The sequence below is a fragment of the Oncorhynchus tshawytscha genome, linkage group LG21 (assembly GCF_018296145.1).
Source record: "Oncorhynchus tshawytscha isolate Ot180627B linkage group LG21, Otsh_v2.0, whole genome shotgun sequence".
Lineage (NCBI taxonomy): Eukaryota > Metazoa > Chordata > Actinopteri > Salmoniformes > Salmonidae > Oncorhynchus > Oncorhynchus tshawytscha.
The window spans coordinates 32,714,526-32,740,242 of NC_056449.1; the positions used below are offsets into that span (position 1 = coordinate 32,714,526).

The 25,717-nt window shown below is 47.8% G+C and overlaps 1 protein-coding gene across 1 annotated transcript in view; it reads left to right on the forward strand.

Moving 5' to 3' along the window:
* Positions 1-25,717, forward strand: part of LOC112238913 (ephrin-B1-like) — a 168,123-nt gene that overhangs the window by 86,908 nt on the left and 55,498 nt on the right. The window contains exon 2 of the mRNA XM_042303341.1: positions 8,004-8,281. Coding sequence (XP_042159275.1) covers positions 8,004-8,281 — 278 coding nt within the window. The remainder of the gene's footprint in view (positions 1-8,003; positions 8,282-25,717) is intronic.

Consider the following 25,717-nt stretch of genomic DNA (forward strand, 5'->3'; position numbering starts at 1 on the left):
TGGGTGTTTCCTGTCCCAGGCTGGGTAATATCAGGGTTGGTGCTGGGTGTTTCCTGTCCCAGGCTGGGTAATATCAGGGTTGGTGCTGGGTGTTTCCTGTCCCAAGCTGGGTAATATCAGGGTTGGTGCTGGGTGTTTCCTGTCCCAGGCTAGGTAATATCAGGGTTGGTGCTGGGTGTTTCCTGTCCCAGGCTGGGTAATATCAGGGTTGGTGCTGGGTGTTTCCTGTCCCAGGCTAGGTAATATCAGGGTTGGTGCTGGGTGTTTCCTGTTCCAGGCTGGGTAATATCAGGAGGGGTGCTGTCTGGTAGAGAGGGGCTGTGAATGGGTAGTAGATAGTGAATAATGTGAATGTGAATGGTGCAGGTTTAGTGTTAGCTTTAGGGGTAGTGCTGTATGTGGCTGTCTGTGGGTTTATGTGAATGGTCTGTGGTTGGGGGCTCGGGAAAACCCAGAATGCACCCCATCGTGCTTTTATTTCCCTCTTCACTTTCTACAGGGGGGATTCTGAGACAGGGTTGGTGTGTGTGTGAGAGAGAGAAGGAGAGAGAGAAAGAGGGAGAGAGAGAAAAAAGAGAGGGAGTGAGAGAGAGATCATGTGCTCATATTTCCAGAGGAATGCATAAGGAGGAGGAGGTAGGGGGAGTGCTTTCCTCTCCTCCTCCTCTCCTCCTCCTCCCTTGCCTTGTTGTTCCTGTCTGCAGTTGCATTGTTGTAGGTCTGAACAGGGCAGAACACAGGCCAACAACGGGGCCAGATACAACAACATGTCTTTTTCCTTTGTTTTCATTCTATTGTCTTTATTGTGTTGGATTTTGACTGACACCGTTACTTTAACACAGGGGAGGTTAGAGAATGTTGAGGGCATGTGTCTCCGTCTCGTCTCGTCTCCTCTCCTCTCGCCTCCTCTCCTCTCCTCTCGCCTCCTCTCCTCCTCCTCTCTTCCTCCTCTCCTCTCCTCTCGCCTCCTCTCGTCTCCTCTCGCCTCCTCTCGTCTCCTCTCGCCTCCTCTCGTCTCCTCTCGTCTCCTCTCGTCTCCTCTCGTCTCCTCTCCTCTCCTCTCGTCTCCTCTCGCCTCCTCTCGCCTCCTCTCGTCTCCTCTCCTCTCTCTCCTCTCATCTCCTCTCACCTCCTCTCGCCTCCTCTCGTCTCCTCTCCTCTCGTCTCCTCTCGTATCCTCTCGTCTCCTCTCGTCTCCTCTCGTCTCCTCTCGCCTCCTCTCGTCTCGTCTCCTCTCGTCTCCTCTCCTCTCCTCTCGCCTCGTCTCCTCTCCTCTCGCCTCCTCTCCTCTCCTCTCGTCTCCTCTCGCCTCCTCTCGTCTCCTCTTGTCTCCTCTCGTCTCGTCTCCTCTCGTCTCCTCTCCTCTCCAGGGTTGTTTAGTGACAGGGATAGAGTGAGACAGAGCCTGTTAGTATAGCTCCTGGTCAGGTCTGTAGCAGGGCTTGCTGCTTGCCAAGAGGAGGGCTTTTAAAAAGGACTAAACACTAATTGCTGCCCCTTTTCTTTTATGCTACTTCTCTTCCATCTGCACAGTGCTTCACAACTCAGCCAGATACTCACTACCACACTGTTAACAAAGACCGGAGATAGATAGGGAGAGAGAAAGATAGAGAGAGAGAGACAGAGAGGGAGAGAGGGAGAGAGAGAGAGAGATAGAGAGAGAGAGACAGAGAAAGAGAAAGAGGGGGAGAGAGAGAGAGAGACAGAGAAAGAGAAAGAGGGGGAGAGAGAGAGAGAGACAGAGAAAGAGAAAGAGGGGGAGAGAGAGAGAGAGAGAGAGAGACAGAGAGAAAGAGGGGAGAGGGGGAGAGGGGGAGAGAGAGAGACAGAGAAAGAGGGGGAGAGAGAGAGATGGAGAAAAGGGGGAGAGAGAGAAAGAGGGGGAGAGAAAGAGGGGGAGAGAGAGAGACAGAGAAAGAGGGGGGAGAGAGAGAGATGGAGAAAGAGGGGGAGAGAGAGACAGAGACAGAGAAAGAGGGGAGAGAGAGACAGAGACAAAGAAAGAGGGGGAGAAAGAGAGAGACAGAGAAAGAGACAGAAAAGAGAGGGGAGAAAGAGGGGGAGAGAGACAGAGACAGAGGGAGAGAGACAGAGAAAGAGGGGGAGAGAGAGAGACAGAGACAGAGAAAGAGGGGAGACAGACAGACAGACAGACAGACAGACAGACAGACAGACAGACAGACAGACAGACAGACAGACAGACAGACAGACAGACAGACAGACAGACAGACAGACAGACAGACAGACAGACAGACAGACAGACAGACAGACAGACAGACAGACAGACTGACAGACTGACAGACAGACAGAGAGAATGACAAAGACTGGAGACAGACAGAGAGAGGGCGAGAGGGAGGGAGAGAGAGAGACTAAGTCACTGAGTACAACTATATTTATCTATATGTTTTTGCTTCACAATCCTTTTTGAGAGCACTTGTTCGGTCTTCAATGCAAAGTATCAAAATCTCTTGCTGAACAAAATGAGTACAGGTTAGTGTTTTGAGTCCAGGTTAGTGTATTGAGTCCAGGTTAGTGTATTGAGTCCAGGTTAGTGTGTTGAGTCCAGATGAGTGTTTTGAGGTCAGGTTAGTGTTTTGAGTCCAGGTTAGTGTTTTGAGTCCAGGTTAGTGTATTGAGTCCAGGTTAGTGTATTGAGTCCAGGTTAGTGTTTTGAGGTCAGGTTAGTGTATTGAGTCCAGGTTAGTGTTTTGAGTCCAGGTTAGTGTTTTGAGTCCAGGTTAGTGTGTTGAGTCCAGATGAGTGTTTTGAGGTCAGGTTAGTGTTTTGAGTCCAGGTTAGTGTTTTGAGTCCAGGTTAGTGTATTGAGTCCAGGTTAGTGTATTGAGTCCAGGTTAGTGTTTTGAGGTCAGGTTAGTGTATTGAGTCCAGGTTAGTGTTTTGAGGTCAGGTTAGTGTTTTGAGTCCAGGTTAGTGTTTTGAGTCCAGGTTAGTGTATTGAGTCCAGGTTAGTGTATTGAGTCCAGGTTAGTGTATTGAGTCCAGGTTAGTGTTTTGAGTCCAGGTTAGTGTGTTGAGTCCAGATGAGTGTTTTGAGGTCAGGTTAGTGTTTTGAGTCCAGGTTAGTGTTTTGAGTCCAGGTTAGTGTATTGAGTCCAGGTTAGTGTATTGAGTCCAGGTTAGTGTTTTGAGGTCAGGTTAGTGTATTGAGTCCAGGTTAGTGTTTTGAGTCCAGGTTAGTGTATTGAGTCCAGGTTAGTGTATTGAGTCCAGGTTAGTGTTTTGAGTCCAGGTTAGTGTGTTGAGTCCAGATGAGTGTTTTGAGGTCAGGTTAGTGTTTTGAGTCCAGGTTAGTGTATTGAGTCCAGGTTAGTGTTTTGAGTCCAGGTTAGTGTGTTGAGTCCAGATTAGTGTTTTGAGGTCAGGTTAGTGTTTTGAGTCCAGGTTAGTGTTTTGAGGTCAGGTTAGTGTTTTGAGTCCAGGTTAGTGTATTGAGTCCAGGTTAGTGTTTTGAGGTCAGGTTAGTGTTTTGAGTCCAGGTTAGTGTTTTGAGTCCAGGTTAGTGTATTGAGTCCAGGTTAGTGTTTTGAGTCCAGGTTAGTGTGTTGAGTCCAGATTAGTGTTTTGAGGTCAGGTTAGTGTTTTGAGTCCAGGTTAGTGTTTTGAGGTCAGGTTAGTGTTTTGAGTCCAGGTTAGTGTATTGAGTCCAGGTTAGTGTTTTGAGGTCAGGTTAGTGTTTTGAGTCCAGGTTAGTGTTTTGAGTCCAGGTTAGTGTATTGAGTCCAGGTTAGAGTTTTGAGTCCAGGTTAGTGTTTTGAGGACTTTTAATGTTGTTTCCAATGATCAGTTGTTTATCTGCCATGGAACACAGTGTGCATGTGTGTGAAAGAATGAATGAAAGAGAGAAAATGATAGAAAGAGAGAGGGGGCAGGGTGAGGGAGGGGGCAGGGAGAGGGAGGGGGTAGTGTTGGTCAGCTACAAAGCCTCATGTTGCTATGGTAACTTGTTTATGCCTCACTGGTGCATCTTGTAGATCAAATTCGCGACTGATGGAGTCCTTGTCTGGGTTGGGGCGACACACACACACACACACACACACACACACACACACACACACACACACACCCTGTTATCGCTCTCTGAATTAATGCCCCCCTAAGCAGAGAGCAGACAATAACAGGGGACTACAGGCCCATTGCCTAACCCCTTTCGGATCTGTCTGTGTTTGTGTGTGTTCATGCGTGTGTACCAGCCCAATCCCTTCTCTGATCCCTCCTTCCAATCGGCATACTCTATCATCTCATCATATTACCACAGAGTCCATTCTGATCATTATAACATCTCACCACATTAACACAGAGTCCATTCTGATCATTATAATATCTCATTACATTAACACAGAGTCCATTCTGATCATTATATTATCTCATCACATTAACACAGAGTCCATTCTGATCATTATAACATCTCATTACATTAACACAGAGTTCATTTCCTGTCATTTTAACATCTCATTTAGCATTGATCCTTTCTATTCCTCCTTTATTCCTCCCACTCCTAGTACATGGAGACATCTGGTAATGCCTCTATCCAATGAATGAAGGCTGGGAATCTCTCTCATCTCTCTCTCTCTGTTTCTCTCTCTGACAGGGAGTCGTTTAGCAGTCTAATGAGCTGAGTGATGATAGATGTAGATAAGGTGGCCGGGATTCCAAACTCTGAGAGAGAGAGATGGTGGGAGGGGAGAGAGAGAGGGTGGAAGGGGAGAGAGGGTGGGAGGGGAGAGAGAGAGGGTGGGAGGGAGAGAGATGGGGACGAAGAGAGAGGGTGGTGGGGAAAGGGTGGGAGGGGAGAGAGGGAGGGTGGGTGGGAGGGAGAGAGAGAGATGGGGGAGAAAGAGAGAGGGTGGTGGGGAGAGGTGGGAGGGGAGAGAGAGAGGGTGGGAGGGAGAGAGAGGGAGAGAGAGGGGGAGAAAGAGAGAGGGTGGTGGGGAGAGAGAGAGGGTGGGGGGGAGAGGTTGGGAGGGGAGAGAGAGAGGGTGGGAGGGAGAGAGAGGGAGAGAGAGGGTGGTGGGAGAGAGGGTGAGAGGGGAGAGAGAGAGGGTGGGAGGGAGAGAGAGGGGGAGAAAGAGAGAGGATGGTGGGGAGAGGTTGGGAGGGGAGAGAGAGATGTTGGGAGGGAGAGAGAGGGGGGAGAAAGAGAGAGGATGGTGGGGAGAGGTTGGGAGGGGAGAGAGAGGGGATGGGAGGGAGAGAGATGGGGGGAGAAAGAGAGAGGATGGTGGGGAGAGGTTGGGAGGGGAGAGAGAGAGAGAGGGTGGGGGAGCGGTTGGGAGGGGAGAGAGAGACGAGGGTGGGAGGGAGAGAGAGGGGGGAGAAAGAGAGAGGATGGTGGGAAGAGGTTGGGAGGGGAGAGAGAGAGGGTGGACAGAGAGAGAGGGTGGACAGAGAGAGAGGGTGGACAGAGAGAGAGGGTGGACAGAGAGAGAAAGGGTGGACAGAGAGAGAGGGTGGACAGAGAGAGAGAGGGTGGATAGAGAGAGAGAGGGTGGACAGAGAGAGAGAGGGTGGACAGAGAGAGAGGGTGGACAGGGTGGACAGAGAGAGAGAGGGTGGACAGAGAGAGAGGGTGGACAGAGAGAGAGGGTGGACAGAGAGAGAGAGGGTGGACAGAGAGAGAGGGTGGACAGAGAGAGGGTGGAGAGAGAGAGGATGGACAGAGAGAGAGGGTGGACAGAGAGAGAGGGTGGACAGAGGGAGAGGGTGGACAGAGAGAGAGAGGGTGGACAGAGAGAGGGTGGACAGAGAGAGAGAGGGTGCCAGGTGGGGGAAGAGAGAGAGGGGGGGGTGAGACAGAGGGCTAGAGGGTGGACAGAGAAAGAGAGAGGGTGCCAGGTGAGTGAAAGAGTGGGGAAGAAAGAGAGAGGGGGAGAGGGGTGAGGCAGAGAGATAGAGGGTGGGAGTGGAGAGAAAGGGAGGGAGAGAGAGAGAGAGAGGGGGGGGGAGAGGGGGGGGTGAGGTGAGAGAGAAAGCCTTCCTGTATCCCTGATGTCCTGCTAAACCATAAGGGATCAGTAAGAAAAACAAATGTTTGTCGCTCCTCTAAATCCTCCCCCAAATCTGTTGCCATGGTCAGATCTCATCTGTTGATATTCCCGGTACTGCCCGTGACCACACACACACAGTGGTGCATCAGGCTGTCTGGGTTAATTGGCTGGTTAACTGGGACAGTAGCGAGTACTGAACCCTGTTGACATTTTAAACTAGAGTCCAGAACAATGGTTCCGCCTGTCTGTCTGCCTGTCTTCCTGTCTGTCTGCCTGTCTTCCTGTCTGTCTTCCTGTCTGTCTGCCTGTCTTTCCTGAAAAGACCGCACTCTCAGCTCTTTACTCTCTATCACAGGATCTGGGTCAGGGGTCAGGGTGATAACATTACACATTGTGCTTTAAATATTTTGACATTAAAATCTCCTCTCTGGTTTCAATGCTTGCTCTACTGTTTAAGGCTGTCCCCCCCCAGAATACTGGCATTATCATGAGAAAACAGTTTATCGTTTTAGAGGTCTGTGGAATCTACCCACTGAAACAAAAGGAATGAACTCAAACCCACAGTGAGGGTCCTGACTGTGACTGTGTTCCTATTCCCTATGTAGGGCATTACTTTTGACCAGATACCTATGGGCCGTTCTGGCCCCGAAAAGGCTTGCTTGTCCAGGGCTTCCTTGCAGTTCATTCGGAAAGTATTCAGACCCCTTCACTTTTTCCACATTTTGTTACGTTACAGACTTATTCTAAAATGTATTGGTTTATTTTTCCCTTACACACAATACCCCATAATGACAAGTGAAAAGTATAATTTTTTTTGTGCAAATTTCTTTAAAAAAAACAACTTAAATATCTTACTTACATAAGTATTCAGACCCTTTGCTATGAGACTCAAAATTGAGCTTAGGTGCATCCATTGATCATCCTTGAGATGCTTCTACAACTTGATGGGAGTCCACCTGTGTTAAATTCAATTGATTGGACATGATTTGGAAAGGCACACACCTGTCTATATAAGGTCCCACAGTTGACAGTACATGTCAGAGCAAAAACCAAGCCATGAGGTCGAAGGAGCTGTAGGTAGAGCTCGAAGACAGGATTGTATCGAGGCACAGATCTGTAGGATACCAAAGCATTTCTGCAGCATTGAAAGTCCCCAAGAACACAGTGGCCTCCATCATTCTTAAATGGAAGAAGTTTGGAACCCCCAACACTTTTCCTAGAGCTGGCCGCCCGGCCAAACTGAGCAGTCGGGAGAGAAGGGCCTTGGTCAGGGAGGTGACCAAGAACCCGATGGTCACTCTGACAGAGCTCCAGAGTTCCTCTGTGAAGATGGGAGAACCCTCCAGAAGGACAACCATCTCTGCAGCAATCTACCAATCAAGCCTTCATGGTAGAAAGGCCAGATGGAAGCCACCCCACAGTAAAAGGCACATGACAGCCTGCTTAGAGTTTGCCAAAAGGCACCTAAAGGCCTCAGACCATGAGAAACAAGATTGAACTCTTTGACCTGAATGCCAAGCGTCACGTCTGGAGGAAACCTGGCACCACTCATCACCTTGCCAATACAATCCCTATGGTGAAGCATGGTGGTGGCAGCATCATGCTCTGGGGATGTTTTTCAACGGCAGGGACTGGGAGTCTAGTCAGGATTAAATGAACGGAGGAAAGTACTGGAATGCTTCTGTAAATGTGATATTTCAGTTACATTTTTTTATACATTTGCCAAAAAAATCTAAAAACCTGTTTTGCTTTGTCATTATGGGGTATTGAGTGTAGTTTAATGAATATTAAAAAAAACGATTTAATACACTTTAGAATAAGGCTGTAACGTAACAAAATGTGGAAAAAGTCAAGGGGTCTGAATACTTTTCGAATGCACTGTACTTACTTATATAGTGAATAGGGGGCCATTTTGGAGTTAGTCTACATCAGTCCAGACCATGTTCTCTGAAGGCAGTCTACATCAGTCCAGACCATGTACTCTTCTCCTCCCCTCAGGTTCCTGTCAGGTAGAGGGGTGGTCATCTACCCAGATATCGGGGACAAGCTGGACATTATCTGCCCCAAGGCTGAGCCAGGACGAGACTATGAGTTCTATAAGCTGTACCTGGTCAGGAGAGAGCAGGCGGAGGGGTGCAGCACGGTCATGGACCCCAACGTACTGGTCAACTGTAACAAGCCAGAGAAGGACATCAAGTTCACCATCAAGTTCCAGGAGTTTAGTCCCAACTATATGGGCCTGGAGTTTAAGAAGAATATGAATTACTACATCACATGTGAGTACTGAATCAATCTGAATCAAGTTTTTTCAAATTGTCTTCTAACAGTTTATATCATCACACATGAGTGCAGAATAAGGTTTGTAGTTGCAGTTGTATATGTTGTTGAAACCACCGACCTCCGAACCCAGACTGACGATGTGCTAGCAGCTAAAACATTTGTTCCACTCTTATTGACTGTAAATAATGAAAGAGTGCTGACCCTCCACAATGCATCAGATAGGTTCTGTTTCATCACGCTTGATGAAGCTTGATTAAGCCGGGTGAGTGATGTTTCCTAACCTATTTATTTGTCCCCGGTGATGGTTGTGGTGTAAAGTGGAGCCCGAGTAAATCTGTTATATAAAGACAGTTTAGTTTGTCTGAGCTGATAACTGACCCAACGTAGAGAGATGAAGACAGTCAACAAGAGTCAAGAGCAGGAGACTGGTCTAACTTAAGGTGTCATACAAAAAAATGTATCTTCATAATATTGCACACCCTCCCCACTCATAAAATTCCCTCGAAAATAATATTTACCAACAGAAATAACAATAACTGTAGCAACCCTGCGTTTATAAATGTGGATATTGACACCTTTCCCAGTCAGAGGAATAAAGCTCCCTCACACAGAGTTACACACAATAGGGACATTTATTCCCAGTGGATGAGATGGATATGGTTTTTCTGTCCACACATTCCATCCCTCTTGTCCACTTGGAGAGAGACTGACGAGGCTCTGACCTGCCCCCTAGCAACCTCCCTACCAACCCATGGGTTTCCTGGTAGCAGAGGTCACTGGGAGTTTGGGGAGACAGTTTAGGATCCCGTAGTCTCTCTGGTATCACCAGGGGATGGGTGGAGTGAGCTGCATGGAGGTTTACATCTCACAGGTAGGGGAGTTGAAGGAGCCTAATCACATTAAAACATTGTGACTGGTTGTTTATGCCACACATTGAAAAGGTCACACATTTTAAAAGTTAAATGACAAATATTTCGGCTAAATATTGAAGCGTTAGGTTAGAGGTCGAGGATCAGAAAAGAGGCACAACGCGCTCTAAGCTTTCCTGAATAACTGGGCTTTCCTGAATAACTGGGCTTTCCTGAATAACTGGGCTTTCCTGAATAACTGGGCTTTCCTGAATAACTGGGCCTGCTGGGAGCAGAGGCTTATGGACACACTGTATAGGACGACTTGGGAGAATGATGCATCAGTTTTAAAATAAAGAATACAGACAGACTGTCCTGTACTGTGCCTTTCTAGACCTTATGATCTGCCGAGTAAACCCACAACTGATTCAAGTGATGTGAATGGAATGAAACATTCAAATAACAGGGCTTTTGCACCAAAATATTCAAATGACATTTTCACTGCAATTTACAGCCTAGAGTTTTTATGAAAACGGCAATATTCATTTCATTGTGGTGTTGTAGACTAGTCTAGGTAGGATAATTGTATTGTCGCCAAGGCCATACAAATTTATTAACTTATTAACTGATGTAAGCAAGCAAAAAAAATTCTAATCATAATTAAAAAATAAACAATACTAATTGTAACACCTTGTAATTATACTAAACAATCTTTGACCTTAGCCTTAACCTTAACCTTTGACCCCCCCCAAGAGATTTTAACCTTTTGTTATTCCCACTTCTGACACCAATGTAGAAAACGTCAGGACAAGGAAGTAAAACCGGGTCACTAGCGTGAAATGGAAACATTGTATGCATCGTGCCAACAGGGTTAACCCACTTGGTAGGAATTGTATCATGGCTCATATAGCGAGAACTGTGAGTGTATAATGGTTTAGGAATGACAGTCACAGGGACCAGGCTTTGAGTCCCAGTCAGGGTAACCCCTCTAATCCACTATATGGGTGTCAAGTGTTATAGACTTTTAGTCACAGTTCATTTTTGTTCGATTAGCTGTGTTTCTGTCAGGTTTCTGTACTTTACATGTGATGGCAGAGTATGATAAACACGTCACCTGATTGGTACAAATCATCATGACATCATTCTGCCAGGAAGGCTCATTTTGCAGTCAACATTTAACTGGGAAGGTTTTGGGGGGAAAACATTGAACATGACTGTTTCAGCATCACAGATTTTATAGAGCTGAAAGGCTATATATCTTACATTTAGAAGTGTTTACTTGAGGCTGACTAGCATCTATTGAGTTGCAATGTCCCATTTATTGAATGTCCAAATCAACTTAAAGTATCTACAAAATGAGTTTTGCAGCGACACAATTTGAAAGGAAGGCTACAGCTCAGTTGTTTACTTTTATTGTTTGTGATTCACAAATTGTTATTTTGATTCCCAACTACTACAATGGTGGACCACATCATTCAGTTAGTCAAAAATACTTGGCCTCTCTGCTGCACCTGTCCTCTCTGCTGCACCTGGCCTCTCCCCTGCCTATTACCTGGCCTCTCCTCTGCTTATTACCTGGCCTCTCCCCTGCCTATAACCTGGCCTCACCCCTGCCTATAACCTGGCCTCTCTCCTGCCTATTACCTGGCCTCTCTCCTGCCTATTACCTGGCCTCTCCTCTGCCTATTACCTGCCCTCTCTCCTGCCTGCTACCTGGCCTCTACCCTGCCTGCCACCTGGCCTCTCTGCTGCACCTGGCCCTCCCCTGCCTGCCACCTGGCCTCTCCCCTGCCTATTACCTGGCCTCTCCCCTGCCTAACACCTGGCCTCTCTGCTTCACCTGGCCTCTCCCCTGCCAATCACCTTTCCTCTCTGCTGCACCTGGCCTCTCCCCTGCCTATTACCTGGCCTCTCCTCTGCCTATTACCTGGCCTCTCTCCTGCCTGCCACCTGGCCTCTCTCCTGCCTGCCACCTGGCCTCTACCCTGCCTGCCACCTGGCCTCTCTGCTGCACCTGGCCTCTCCCCTGCCTGCCACCTGGCCTCTCTGCCGCACCTGGCCTCTCCCCTGCCTGCCACCTGGCCTCTCCCCTGCTTATTACCTGGCCTCTCCCCTGCCTAACACCTGGCCTCTCTGCTGCACCTGGCCTCTCCCCTACCTATTACCTGGCCTCTCCCCTGCCTATCACCTGGCCTCTCTGCTGCACCTGGCCTCTCCCCTGCCAATCACCTGGCCTCTGCTGTACCTGGCCTCTTCCCTGCCTATCACCTGGCCTCTCTCCTGCCTATTACCTGGCCTCTCCCCTGCCAATCACCTGGCCTCTGTGCTGCACCTGGCCTCTCCCCTGCCTATTACTTGGCCTCTCCCCTGCCCAGCATCTGGCCTCTCCCCTGCCTACACCTGGCCTCTCCCCTGCCTTCCACCTGGCCTTTCCTCTGCCAATCACCTGGCTTCTCTGCTTCACCTGGCCTCTCCCCTGCCTATCACCTGGCCTCTCTGCTGCACCTGGCCACTCCCCTGCCTACCACCTGGCCTCTCTGCTGCACCTGGCCACTCCACTGCACCTAGCCTCTCCACTGCACCTAGCCTCTCCACTGCACCTAGCCTCTCCACTGCACCTAGCCTCTCCACTGCACCTAGCCTCTCCACTGCACCTGGCCTCTCCACTACACCAGGCCTCTCCCCTCCCCCTGGCCTCTCCTCTGTACCTGGCCTCTCCTCTGCCAATCACCTGGCCTCTCCTCTGCCCATCACCTGGCCTCTCCTCTGCCATCACCTGGCCTCTCCTCTGCCATTCACCTGGCCTCTCCTCTGCCAATCAACTGGCCTCTTTGCTGCACCTGGCCTCTTTGCTGCACCTGGCCTCTCTGCTGCACCTGGCCTCTCTGCTGCACCTGGCCTCTCCAATGCACCTGGTCTCTCCTCTGCCCACACCTGGCCTCTCCTCTGTACCTGGCCTCTCCACTGCACCTGGCCTCTCCTCTGCCCTTCACCTGGCCTCTCCTCTGCCAATCAGCTGGGCCTCTCTGCCAATATCCTGGCCTCTCTGCCTCACCTGGCCTCTGCTGCACCTGGCCTCTCCGCTGCACCTGGCCTCTCCGCTGCACCTGGCCTCTCCGCGGCACCTGGCCTCTCCGCTGCACCTGGCCTCTCCGCTGCACCTGGCCTCTCCACTGCACCTGGCCTCTCCGCTTCACCTGGTCTCTCCGCTGCACCTGGCCTCTCCAATGTACCTGGTCTCTCCTCTGCCCACACCTGGCCTCTCCTCTGTACCTGGCCTCTCCACTGCACCTGGTCTCTCCATCTCTGCCCTCCATCTCTGCCCTCCATCTCACCATCTCTGCCCTCCATCTCTGCCCTCCATCTCACCATCTCTGCCCTCCATCTCTGCCCTCCATCTCTGCCTTCCATCTCTGCCCTCTATCCCGCCATCTCTGCCCTCCATCTCTGCCCTCCATCTTGTCATCTCTGCCCTCCATCTCGCCATCTCTGCCCTCCATCTCTGCCCTCTCTCTGAGAGAGAGAGAGATTTAAATAATCTTTATTGGGTCTGGGAGCCCACAACACTATAAACACTCATATAAAACCATAGTTACACATCAATTAAAAACACAACACCAAATAACTAAACATAACAACCTCTGAAAATATTGTTAACCAGTTTGTAATATGCAAACTCAATCCTCATTCTCGCTGCCAACATTCCCTCCAGCATTCCCACCACATCCACAGACCCCTGTCCCCGAATACTGTTCTTTTGAGTCGTCCATATTGCTAATTTGGCTGCCCCTGACACAAAATTAAGCAAAGTAACTACACCCCTTCGACTAAACCTGTACTTTAGCCCAAATATGAAGAGAAAACCTCTCCCAGAGCTGAGAACCAATTAGTGATCAGGTCAATCATCCCGACCAACCTGGGACACTGTAAAAACAAATGTGCCAGAGTTTCAGACTCAGCACAGAATGGACGCCTCAACTATCGGATCCAGGTGTACCAGATACATATTGGTGGCTATGGCTCCATGTATTATCCTCCATTGGAGGTCAGCTGTCCTCTTATCAATTGGCAGTCTATATAAAGACCTCCAACAGCCTTTTGGGGAGGCACCTGGACCCAACACACCTGCCCACCTCATTGATTTTACCCCTTCCAGGGAAGAGGCAGAGGACAGTTTTATACAGATTTTGTACATGGCCTTCGTTCCCACCGCCTTGAACTCTACCTGCTTGGGGTATGGAAGGAAAGCAGCATCCCCACGACCTACTCGAAGCCCCCACCGCAGCACTAACAATCAGTGCAGGGAAACCATAATCCAGACCCTACTTCCACCGATCAGAATTGGAAGTGTCAGTCACATACTGCAGATGAAGTACTAGCAAGGAGTCACAGACCTCATCTACGACCTTCCTCAGTAGGCGAGATGATCGGATCCCTGCTCTTTCTCCCAGCTCCTCCAACGATCTGCTCCTACTCCACATCAGATGACCCAGCTTGGTACACCCCACACCTAACAGGCATGAACGTAGGCTGGCTGAACCCAAGACACGGGACTGGATGGCAGTGTTGTAAAAAAGAGGCTCTGCTAAAAGCTGCATCCCTGGTGGCGTGCCGGCCTTACGGGACTTGACAGGGACTCTCCAAGCCTGCATAACAGACTCATAAAACGGAGTCAGTCCAGACAAATCACCCCCCCTCCAGCTTTAAGAGGAAAAGGTGCTTATCTAAGCCCAACATACCGCTCTCCTCATCATTGTATAGGCTGTTGTCGACCCAGCTAGAACCGTCACTGTACAACAGTCTCTGGGCTGCTAGAACCGTCACTGTACAACAGTCTCTGGGCTGCTAGAACCGTCACTGTACAACAGTCTCTGGGCTGCTAGAACCATCACTGTACAACAGTCTCTGGGCTGCTAGAACCATCACTGTACAACAGTCTCTGGGCTGCTAGAACCGTCACTGTACAACAGTCTCTGGGCTGCTAGAACCGTCACTGTACAACAGTCTCTGGGCTGCTAGAACCATCACTGTACAACAGTCTCTGGGCTGCTAGAACCGTCACTGTACAACAGTCTCTGGGCTGCTAGAACCATCACTCTACAACAGTCTCTGGGCTGCTAGAACCGTCACTGTACAACAGTCTCTGGGCTGCTAGAACCGTCACTGTACAACAGTCTCTGGGCTGCTAGAACCGTCACTGTACAACAGTCTCTGGGCTGCTAGAACCGTCACTGTACAACAGTCTCTGGGCTGCTAGAACCATCACTCTACAACAGTCTCTGGGCTGCTAGAACCGTCACTGTACAACAGTCTGGGCTGGTCACTGTACAACAGTCTCTGGGCTGCTAGAACCGTCACTGTACAACAGTCTCTGGGCTGCTAGAACCGTCACTGTACAACAGTCTCTGGGCTGCTAGAACCGTCACTGTACAACAGTCTCTGGGCTGCTAGAACCGTCACTGTACAACAGTCTCTGGGCTGCTAGAACCGTCACTGTACAACAGTCTCTGGGCTGCTAGAACCGTCACTGTACAACAGTCTCTGGGCTGCTAGAACCGTCACTGTACAACAGTCTCTGGGCTGCTAGAACCGTCACTGTACAACAGTCTCTGGGCTGCTAGAACCGTCACTGTACAACAGTCTCTGGGCTGCTAGAACTGCTAGAACCGTCACTGTACAACAGTCTCTGGGCTGCTAGAACCGTCACTGTACAACAGTCTCTGGGCTGCTAGAACCGTCACTGTACAACACTAGAACCATCACTGTACAACAGTCTCTGGGCTGCTAGAACCGTCACTGTACAACAGTCTCTGGGCTGCTAGAACCGTCACTGTACAACAGTCTCTGGGCTGCTACAACAGTCTCTGGGCTGCTAGAACCGTCACTGTACAACAGTCTCTGGGCTGCTAGAACCGTCACTGTACAACAGTCTCTGGGCTACGTCAACAACAGTCTCTGGGCTGGGCTGCTAGAACCGTCAGTGTACAACAGTCTCTGGGCTGCTAGAACCGTCACTGTACAACAGTCTCTGGGCTGCTAGAACCGTCACTGTACAACAGTCTCTGGGCTGCTAGAACCGTCACTGTACAACAGTCTCTGGGCTGCTAGAACCGTCACTGTACAACAGTCTCTGGGCTGCTAGAACCGTCACTGTCACTAGAACCGTACAACAGTCTCTGGGCTGCTAGAACCGTCACTCTACAACAGTCTCTGGGCTGCTAGAACCGTCAACAACAGTCTCTGGGCTGCTGTCACTGTACAACAGTCTCTGGGCTGCTAGAACCGTCACTGTACAACAGTCTCTGGGCTGCTAGAACCGTCACTGTACAACAGTCTCTGGGCTGCTAGAACACTGTACAACAGTCTCTGGGCTGCTAGAACCGTCACTGTACAACAGTCCTGGGCTCACCGTCACTGTACAACAGTCTCTGGGCTGCTAGAACCGTCACTGTACAACAGTCTCTGGGCTGCTAGAACCGTCACTGTACAACAGTCTCTGGGCTGCTAGAACCGTCACTGTACAACAGTCTCTGGGCTGCTAGAACCGTCACTGTACAACAGTCTCTGGGCTGCTAGAACCGTCACTGTACAACAGTCTCTGGGCTGCTAGAACCGTCACTGTACAACAGTCTCTGGGCTGCTAGAACCGTCACTGTACAACAGTCTCTGGGCTGCTAGAACCGTCACTGTACAACAGTCTCTGGGCTGCTACAACCATCACTGTACAACAGTCTCTGGGCTGCTAGAACCATCACTGTACAACAGTCTCTGGGCTGCTAGAACCATCACTGTACAACAGTCTCTGGGCTCCTTGAAGCCGGAAAGCCTTGACCTGGAGGAAATGTCCACCAGGCCTTGCCCACCCTCATGCAGTGGCAGGTAGAGGGCTGCAGCTTTAAACCAGTGTTATCCAGACCAAAAGAAATTGACAAGGGTCCTCTGAAGCACTTGTATCAGAAAATCACTAGTCTATGCCACAGGGTAGAGGCAGCAAGATTATTGGCTACCAGTACACTTCAACCTATAAGACAGCTGGGGTAGCAGCCATTTCCACCTTGACAGTCTGGCACACACTTTCTCCACTACACCCTCCCAGTTCTTTTTCTGAAAGACATGGGAGCCTAGAAAAACCCCAGTCTTCATCCCATCTCTGCCCCACTGAAGCCCCCCTGGTAACCGTGGAGTGGACCCTATCTGAAGCTGACCTGCCCACAGCGATTCACACTTTTCCCAATTGACTCTAGCTGAGGAGGCCCTCTCCTTCCCATCAGGGAGACAAAGGCAGACCATCTGTTTGCGTTGCAATGTCGACTGCCCTAGGTTAAAAAAAAGAAGCACTAGGAGCATCCATATCTTTGAGGGTAGCAAAATGAGACCTAATCAAGGCACCCTTCACTCTTCATGTAGAAACGACCTCAGTTCATGTCTCTTGTCCTGTAAGTTCATAACTAGTCCGGGGTCGTTCTGAGTGAGCAGCTTCAATTCAATAGACTTGATGTCCTGTTCAAGGGCCCTGATAGTCTCTTTAACTTCAATACTAGACAGAGTAGTATACTGTTGACAAAACACTCGTATTTGGGCCTTCCCAACCTCCCACCATTGTCTCAAAATTCCCTTTTATAACCCTCAATTTTTCCCAAAACAACAAATACCTTTCACAAAACATGACATCATGTAACAAATTAACATTAAAATACCAATGAGGTGATGACCTTCGTGGACAAGTGAATATCAACAGTAACATTATGGTGATCAGAGAAACCCACAGGAGTAATATCACACCTTCCAACCCTACTACAGTAGTGATCAGATACATACAACCTGTCTAACCTTCCAACCCTACTACAGTAGTGATCAGATACATACAACCTGTCTAACCTTCCAACCCTAATACAGTAGTGATCAGATACATACAACCTGTCTAACCTTCCAACCCTACTAGAGTAGTGATCAGATGCATACAACCTGTCTAACCTTCCAACCCTACTACAGTAGTGATCTGATACATACAACCTGTCTAACCTTCCAACCCTACTAGAGTAGTGATCAGATACATACAACCTGTCTAACCTTCCAACCCTACTAGAGTAGTGATCAGATACATACAACCTGTCTAACCTTCCAACCCTACTAGAGTAGTGATCAGATACATACAACCTGTCTAAACCTACTGCACTGACACCATCTTCATTAACTTTGAATTAATAATATATATTATACATCTTCTCAGGGCTAGGCGTCCCGTCAGCGGGACAACCATGTGGACTGCCTAACTTTTGCATTCCTTACTCTCCACACATCAGAAAGCTCAAACTCAGCTAATAGACCAGACAGCCAAGTGTCTGACCGCAGGTGAGGTTCTTCAGCGGTGCGATCAACAGTAAAATCCACTGTACATTTCCAGTCTCCCCCTAAAACCATACACCTCTCTTGATCACACTGTCTTAAGGTTTTCTTTATTTGATCAAATACAGCAATACTCTCTGTACCCTCATTAGGAGCATAAACATTCCAAAAAAAAAAAAAAAAAAAACATAACATCCGCCTTGACCAATAAAACCCGACCCTTGACAATCTCTGTTGTAGATACCACAGTCACCCCTAAGCCTGAGGAAAACTAAATTGCCACTCTAGCACTGAAATTAGTACCATGACTGAGTATATGCTGCCCCTCCCACCACATACCCCAGTCAACCTCATTTTCCTCATCACTATGTGTCTCCTGTAGGAAAACTACATGAAGCCTTTTCTGTTTTATTACTTCAAATACCCAAGCCCTCTTATTCCTGTCCCTTCCCCCATTAATATTGAGATAACCTACCCTTAGTACCTCCATAGAGAAAAGAAATGCAGAAGACACCACAGAGAAACCAGACAAAAATCCAACAAAAAAAACACCCTATGAGGCATGATCATCATCATTGTTTTATTTTTCTCTTAACCTGACCACGCTTCCCACCACCTGTTGCTGCAGTAACAGCCGTAGCAAATTTCCTCAAGCGAAACCGCTTCTTCTCACTCAGCTGGTCTAACCCCACCGTCTTCTGTAACATCACAGCTGACCTCACAAATTTATCAACATCAAAATAATCTGACAATTTGACAGATTTCCCAAAAGTCTGATCCAAGAACCCATTGACCTCCTCTAGACTGTAAATTGAGTCTTCATCAGCTGCTATCGTATCAGGAGAGATATCCATATCCTGATCCTCCTCAACTGAACCCACAGACCACTGACTCTCCGCTACCACATCCCTCTCAACACTCCCCACTTGCACCCCATCACTCGTACCAGGTATCTCCTCCACTAACTGGGAGACTAGCCCCACCTGAACCCCCTCCTGTACCCCATTACTCGTAGTGGGCATCTCCTCCACTACCTGGGAGCCTATCTCCACATGAACCCCCTCCTGTACCCCAGCACTCGTACTGAGCAACTCCTCACCAGTCTGAGGAAATGGCTCTTCAGGTCTGTCCTTCTACAACAATATTTTTCTGCTGCATAGCATTCCCCTCTGGTACAAGTTGCAACTCTGTGCCCTCAACACGGATAACTTGTTCCTCAGAAACAGGTGCTTGTGGCTGCTCAACCACTCTCAGCCCACTTCTCCCTACATCAGTGGGCCCAGTCATTATGAGGACCACCTGCGCCCCTCCCTCCGCCTTCTCCCTTTTCGGGCAAGCATATCACTTATGGCCAACATCCCCACACTCAAAACACTGTTGAATACCCGTACTAGCATAAGCCATATACAGTCTGTTGTCATACTTGACTTTAAACGATAACTCTAAAGTCTGCCGAAGAGCGGCTCTACACCATTAGAGCGAGACCAGCTGTGCTTGGCCCGCGACTGGAAAATGCTAGCTGACATTGGCCGGCAACTTGTGTTTCCTCCGGAGATCGCAACCACCACCCTAAGACCTGACATGGTTCTCTGGTCCCGTTCGCTCAATAAGGTCTTCATCATTACCCTGGGAGGACTCAGTAGATGAGGCAGTAGATGAGTAGATGAGGCTTATGAGCGAAAACATCTGCGCTATGCTGATCTAGCTGCCGAAGCACGGCATCATGGCTGGAACACAGAAGTCCGACCAGTGGAGGTGGGCTGCAGAGGTTTTGTGGCAACATCTACAACCAGACTGCTTAGAGACCTGGGAATTAAGGGCCAGAGCCAGCGTTCGGCAATCAAAGCTGTATCGGAGGCGGCAGAAGGCAGCAGTCAGTGGCTCTGGATGAAGAGGAAAGACCCCAGCTGGGCCCCGAAGTGAGAGGGCCAGGAGGTATGCGGTCAACAATGCTTGACTCAGGGAGGAGGACGCCCCTGCCATGCATAGTCCCATGGGATGTTGGCTATCAACAACAAGGCAACTCCTATGACTAATTGGGAATGGGACGCAAGCGTAGGATTGATCACCCTGTCGCTGGCCGCCTTTGAGGTGGGTGTATAGTGTGAAAGGCCGAAACACCCTAGGAACCAAAGGTACACTACTGACGATGCGCTCCCCAAATTTCACCACGCTCACTGTTCATTAACTCTTGGAAGTGCTTGCACAAAGGATAGTAACATCTCATCCTGTGTTCTTGGAATCTGCTCCGGTGAGTCCAAAAACATAAACCAGGTGTTTGCAACCCAACGGGACAACCTTAATTGAACTTGCAAACTTCCCAAACCACAATAGCTCGCGCTCCAATAGCTCATTTGGAATATTGGCAGTACATTCTAAATTGTTACCCTTGTTGACGGAGAAAAAAGCGGCATAACTTGAATAAACATTCCTTTAAGAAGTACACCATGCTCAACCATACAATCAACCAGACACTCTTCTTTAAGAAGTACACCATGCTCAACCATACAATCAACCAGACACTCTTCTTTAAGAAGTACACCATGCTCAACCATCTGATCAACCAGACACTCTTCTTTAAGAAGTACACCATGCTCAACCATACGATCTACAAGACACTCTTCTTTAAGAAGTACACCATGCTCAACCATACGATCAACAAGACACTCTTCTTTAAGATGTACACCATGCTCAACCATCCGATCAATCAGATACTCTTCTTTCAGAAGTACACCATCCTCAACCATCCGATCAACAAGACACTCTTCTTTAAGAAGTACACCATGCTCAACCATACGATCAACAAGACACTCTTCTTTAAGATGTACACCATGCTCAACCAACCATTCTCTCCTATGACGACCAGAAACTCCACAGTGACAGTAGCTTCAGTAACACACCTAAAGCCGTGCCGAAGTGACAGGGACGGCGTCCCCATGTGGGTCGCTATCGCCGCTAATGCCAGGGTAAAAAACAATATACTTAATTCTACCACAACAACTAAATAAAAATAATGACAACCTTAATCATGCAGAGAAAGAAAAGGATACCGCCAAGAAAAGTAAACATGAAAGAAAAACCAGGATATCTAACTCTACACAACACTCTCACTCACTCACTCATACAATTCTCAGCATGCACCAAACACTCCCAGCATGCAGAGAGAGAGAGATGATTGAAAAAGCTTTTTCTACTTTCTCCACCCTGCTACCATGAAAATACTTTTACCATGCCACCATACAGCGGGTGAATGCAAGCATTTCCTGGGACTGCGCCTCAAAACCTTATGTGGTCCACCACTCCACACTGGACTTGAACAGCCTTTACGACCAGGTTCAACTCTACAAGGCAGCCATCCTAACTTTTTCCAGGACTTTGAAGGACGTGACCCTCAACCGCAGTCCCAGCACCTCGCACAGGAGCAACAGAGCAACGGAAACCTCGCCCAGACCAGCGAGCCACCCTCCCAAACCTGCAAGACCCCTCATGAAGGACCTTCACCGAGAGAACCCATGCCAAGAGGACCTACACCTACACCCAGACCACAGCATCACCAGCCACACCCCAACCAGCAGAGACCCCCAAACAAACCCTGGAGACACCCTATATAGGCCCCCCCCGTATCAGACCTATGCCCCTTCCCTCCCCCATGCCCCCACCCCTGCAGCAAGGACCTCAACATGAAGCCATACATATGCCCAGGCTGTGAGCAGAGCAACAGGCCCAAACTCCACTAATGCACCTTCCCAAGCCCCATCCTGTGACCTAAGAGGTATATATGAGATGCTTAACATTCTCTGCTCACACCTACGAAAACACCACTAGACACAATGGAACACAAAGCTTTAATAATGACAGCTTCTCTATCCAGGCCCAGGGACATAGTCTGTGGTGATCTAAATACCAGAACTGGACAAGAACCTGACCCTCTCAGCATACAGTTGGACAAACATCTACACTGCCTTGCAAAAGTATTCACCTCCCTTGGCATTTTTCCTATTTTGTTTTCTTACAACCTGGAATTAAAATAGATTTTTGGGGGGTTTGTATCATTTGATTTGCACAACATGCCTACTACTTTGAAGATGCAAAATATTTTTTTATTGTGAAAAAACAAGAAATAAGACAATAAAACAGAAAACCTGAGTGTGCATAACTATTCACCCCCAAAGTCAATACTTTGTAGAGTCACCTTTTGCAGCAATTACAGCTGCAAGTCTCTTGGGGTATGTCTCTATAAGCTTGGCACATCTAACCACTGGGATTTTTGCCCATTCTTCAAGGCAAAACTTCTCCAGCACCTTCAAGTATGATGGGTTCCGCTGGTGTAGAGCAATCTTTAAGTCATACCACAGATTCTCAATTGGATTGAGATCTGAGCTTTGACTAGGCCATTCCAAGACATTTAAATGTTTTCCCTTAAAACACTTGAGTGTAGCTTTAGCAGTATGCTTAGGGTCATTATCCTGCTGGAAGGTGAACCTCCGTCCCAGTCTCAAATCTCTTGAAGACTGAAACAGGTTTCCCTCAAGAATTTCCCTGTATTTAGCGCCATCTATCAGCCCTTCAATTCTGACCAGTTTCCCAGTCCCTGTCGATGAAAAAAATCCCCACAGCATGATGTTGCCACCACCATGCTTCATTGTAGAACCATATACCCTGTACATATGTTGGTGTTTGCTTATTTTATGCAATGGATTTTTTCAATCCACTCTCCGTAAAGTCCAGCTCTGTGGAGTGTACGGCTTAAAGTGGTCCTATGGACAGATACTCCAATCTCCGCTGTGGAGCTTTGCAGCTCCTTCAGGGTTATCTTTGGTCTCTTTGTTCTTTGTTGCCTCTCTGATTATTGCCCTTCTTGCCTGGTCTGTGAGTTTTGGTGGGCGGCCCTCTCTTGTCAGGTTTGTTGTGGTTCCATATTCTTTCCATTTTTTAACAATGGATTTAATGGTGCTCTCTGAGATGTTCAAAGTTTCATTTTTTAAAAATATAACCCAACCCTGATCTGTACTTCTCCACAACTTTGTCCTTGACCTGTTTAGAGAACTCCTTGGTCTTCATGGTGCCTCTTGCTTAGCGGTGTTACAGACTCTGGGGCCTTTCAGAACAGGTGTATATATACTGAGATCATGTGACAGATTATGTGACTCTTATATTGTACACAGGTGGACTTTATTGATCTAATTATGTGACTTCTGAAGGTAATTTGTTGCAGCAGATCTTATTTAGGGGCTTCATAGCAAAGGGTGTGAATACGTATGCATGCACAACTTTTCCGTTTTTTATTTTTTAGAATGATTTGAAACAAGTAATTTTTTTCATTTCACTTCAACAATTTGGACTGTTTTATGTATGTCCATTACATGAAATCCAAATCAAATTTAAACAACTATGCCCCCTAGACACAACTATGCCCCCTAGACACAACTATTATGCCCCCTAGACACAACTATACCCCCTAGACACAAATATGAAAAAATAACAAAAACGGGTCACAACTCCAACAGCTCTGTCGCACGCTGGGTCTGTACATGGTAGTCAATGGTAGGCTTGTAGGAGACTCCTATGGTAGGTACACCTACATCTCATCCCTTGGCAGAAGTACTGTAGATTACTTTATCACTGGCCTCAACCCAGTCTCTTAGTCTCTCAGAGCGTTCACAGTCAGTCCACTAACACCCCTATCAGATCACAAAATCACAGTCTACCTGAACAGAGCAATACTCAATCATGAGGCATCAAAGCCAAAGGAACTGCACAATATTAAGAAATGCTATAGAAATATTGTAGAAACCTACCACAAAACAATTAGGCAACAACAAATTCAATCCCTTTAGACAACTTCCTGGACAAAACATTTCACTGTAATAGTGAAGGTTTAACTTGGCAGTAGAAACCTAAACAGTATGTTTGACCTTTCAGCTTCCCTATCAAATCTAAATATTTCAAGCAGACAACTTAAGAAAATGAAAAAACAATGACAAATGGTTTGGTGAAGAATGCAAAAACCTAAGAAAGAAATTGAGAAACCAATCCAACCAAAAACTATAAGGGCACAAAGCGAGACCCAAATGCAGACACATGGTTGAGCTCTGATATTTATTATAACAAAAGGGGGAGGCAAAAAGCAGGTCGGGAACAGGCGAGAGTTCATAAACCAGGTCAGAGTCCAAACAGTACCAGGTGATAGGCAGGCTCGAGGTCAGGACAGGCTAGAGTTCATAAACCAGGTCAGAGTCCAAACAGTTCCAGGCGATAGACAGGCTCGAGGTCAGGACAGGCGAGAGTTCATAAACCAGGTCAGAGTCCAAACAGTACCAGGCGATAGGCAGGCTCGAGGTCAGGACAGGCGAGAGTTCATAAACCAGGTCAGAGTCCAAACAGTGCAGGCGATAGGCAGGCTCGAGGTCAGAACAGGCAGAGTGGTCAGGCAGGTGGATTTGGCATAAGGACAGGCAGAGTGGTCAGGCAGGTGGATTTGGCATAAGGACAGGCAGGTGGATTTGGCATCGGGACAGGCAAGGGCCAAAAACCAGCAGGGCTAGGAAAAAACAGAGCCTGGGAAAAATAGGTGCTAGGAAAACCGCTGGTTGACTTGGCAAAACAAGACAACTGGCACAGAGAGACAGGAAACACAGGGATAAATACACAGAGGACTAATGGGGAAAACAGGTAACACCTGGAGGTGGGTGGAGACAATCAGAAAGACAGGTGAAACAGATCAGGGTGTGACAAAAGATGTAGAGATCCAGAAAACCTGAGCCTTCACTATGGTGAATCACTAAAACAATACAGAAATACACAACGGAAAAAGAAGGAACAGCACATCAGAAATCAGCTAATTGTTATTGGAGAATCCATAGAATCTAAGCACTTCTGGGAAAACTGGAGCATGCTAAACAAACAACAACACAAATAGTTATCTATCCAAAATGGGTATGTATGGATAAACCACTTCTCCAGTCTTTCTGGCTCTATAACAAAGAAAAAACAGCATAAACAGATACATGATAAATTACAAATCTTATAGAATCAGCTATTAAAAATGACCAGAACACACTGGATTCTCCAAATACATTGAATGAACTACAGGACAAAATACAAACTCTCCAACAACCCTTTTACCAAATTAGCGTACGACAGGCTCTGTTTTTTCCTAGCCCTCCTGGTTTTTGGCCCGTGCCTGTCCTGCTGCCAAATCCACCTGCCTGACCACTCTGCTTGTATTTGGGTCTCGCTTTGTGCCCTTATAGTCTTTGTTTTTTTGGTTGGATATTATTCACCCTGCACATCCTAATTGACAAACAAACAAAACAAAGGTAAAGTTTTCTCATGCTTTGTTGATTTCAAAAAAGCTTTTGACTCAATTTGGCATGAGGGTCTGCTTTTCAAATGAATGGAAAGTGGTGTTGGGGGGAAAAAACATACGACATTATAAAATCCATGTACACAAACAAGTGTGCAGTTAAAATTGGCAAAAAACACATTTCTTTCAACAGGTCTGTGGGGTGAGACAGGGATGCAGCTTGAGGCCCACCCTCTCTTCAACATACTGTGCATTCTGAAACTATTCAGACGCCTTGACTTTTTCCACATTTTGTTATGTTACTGCCTTATTCTAAAATTGATTAAATATATTTTTCCTTCATAAATCTACACACAATAAATCTACCTCACAATTGGAAAGGCACACACCTGTCTATATAATGTCCCACAGTTGACAGTGCAAAATCCAAGCCATGAGATCGGAGGAGTTCTGAGACATATTTGTGTTGAAGCACAAATCTGGGTAAGGCAACCAAAACATGTCTGCAGCTTTGAAGGTCCCCAAGAACACAGTGGCCTCCATCATTCTTTAATGGAAGATGTTTGGAACCACCTTGGCTCTTCCTAGAGCTGACCACCTGGACAAACTGAGCAATCGGGGGAGAAGGGCCTTGGTCATGGAGGTGACCAAGAACCCGATGGTCACTCTGACAGAGTTCCAGAGTTTCTCTGTGAAGATGGGAGAATCTTCCAGATAAAACAACCATCTCTGCAGCACTCCACAAATCAGGTCTTTATGGTAGGGTGGCCCGACGGAAGCTGGAGTTTGCCAAAAGGCACCTAAAGGACTATCAGACTATGAGAAATAAGATTCTCCGGTCTGCTGAAATCAAGATTGAACTCTTCGACCTGAATTCCAAGTGTCACGTCTGGAGGAAACCTGGCACCATCCCTAAGGCGAAGCATGGTGGT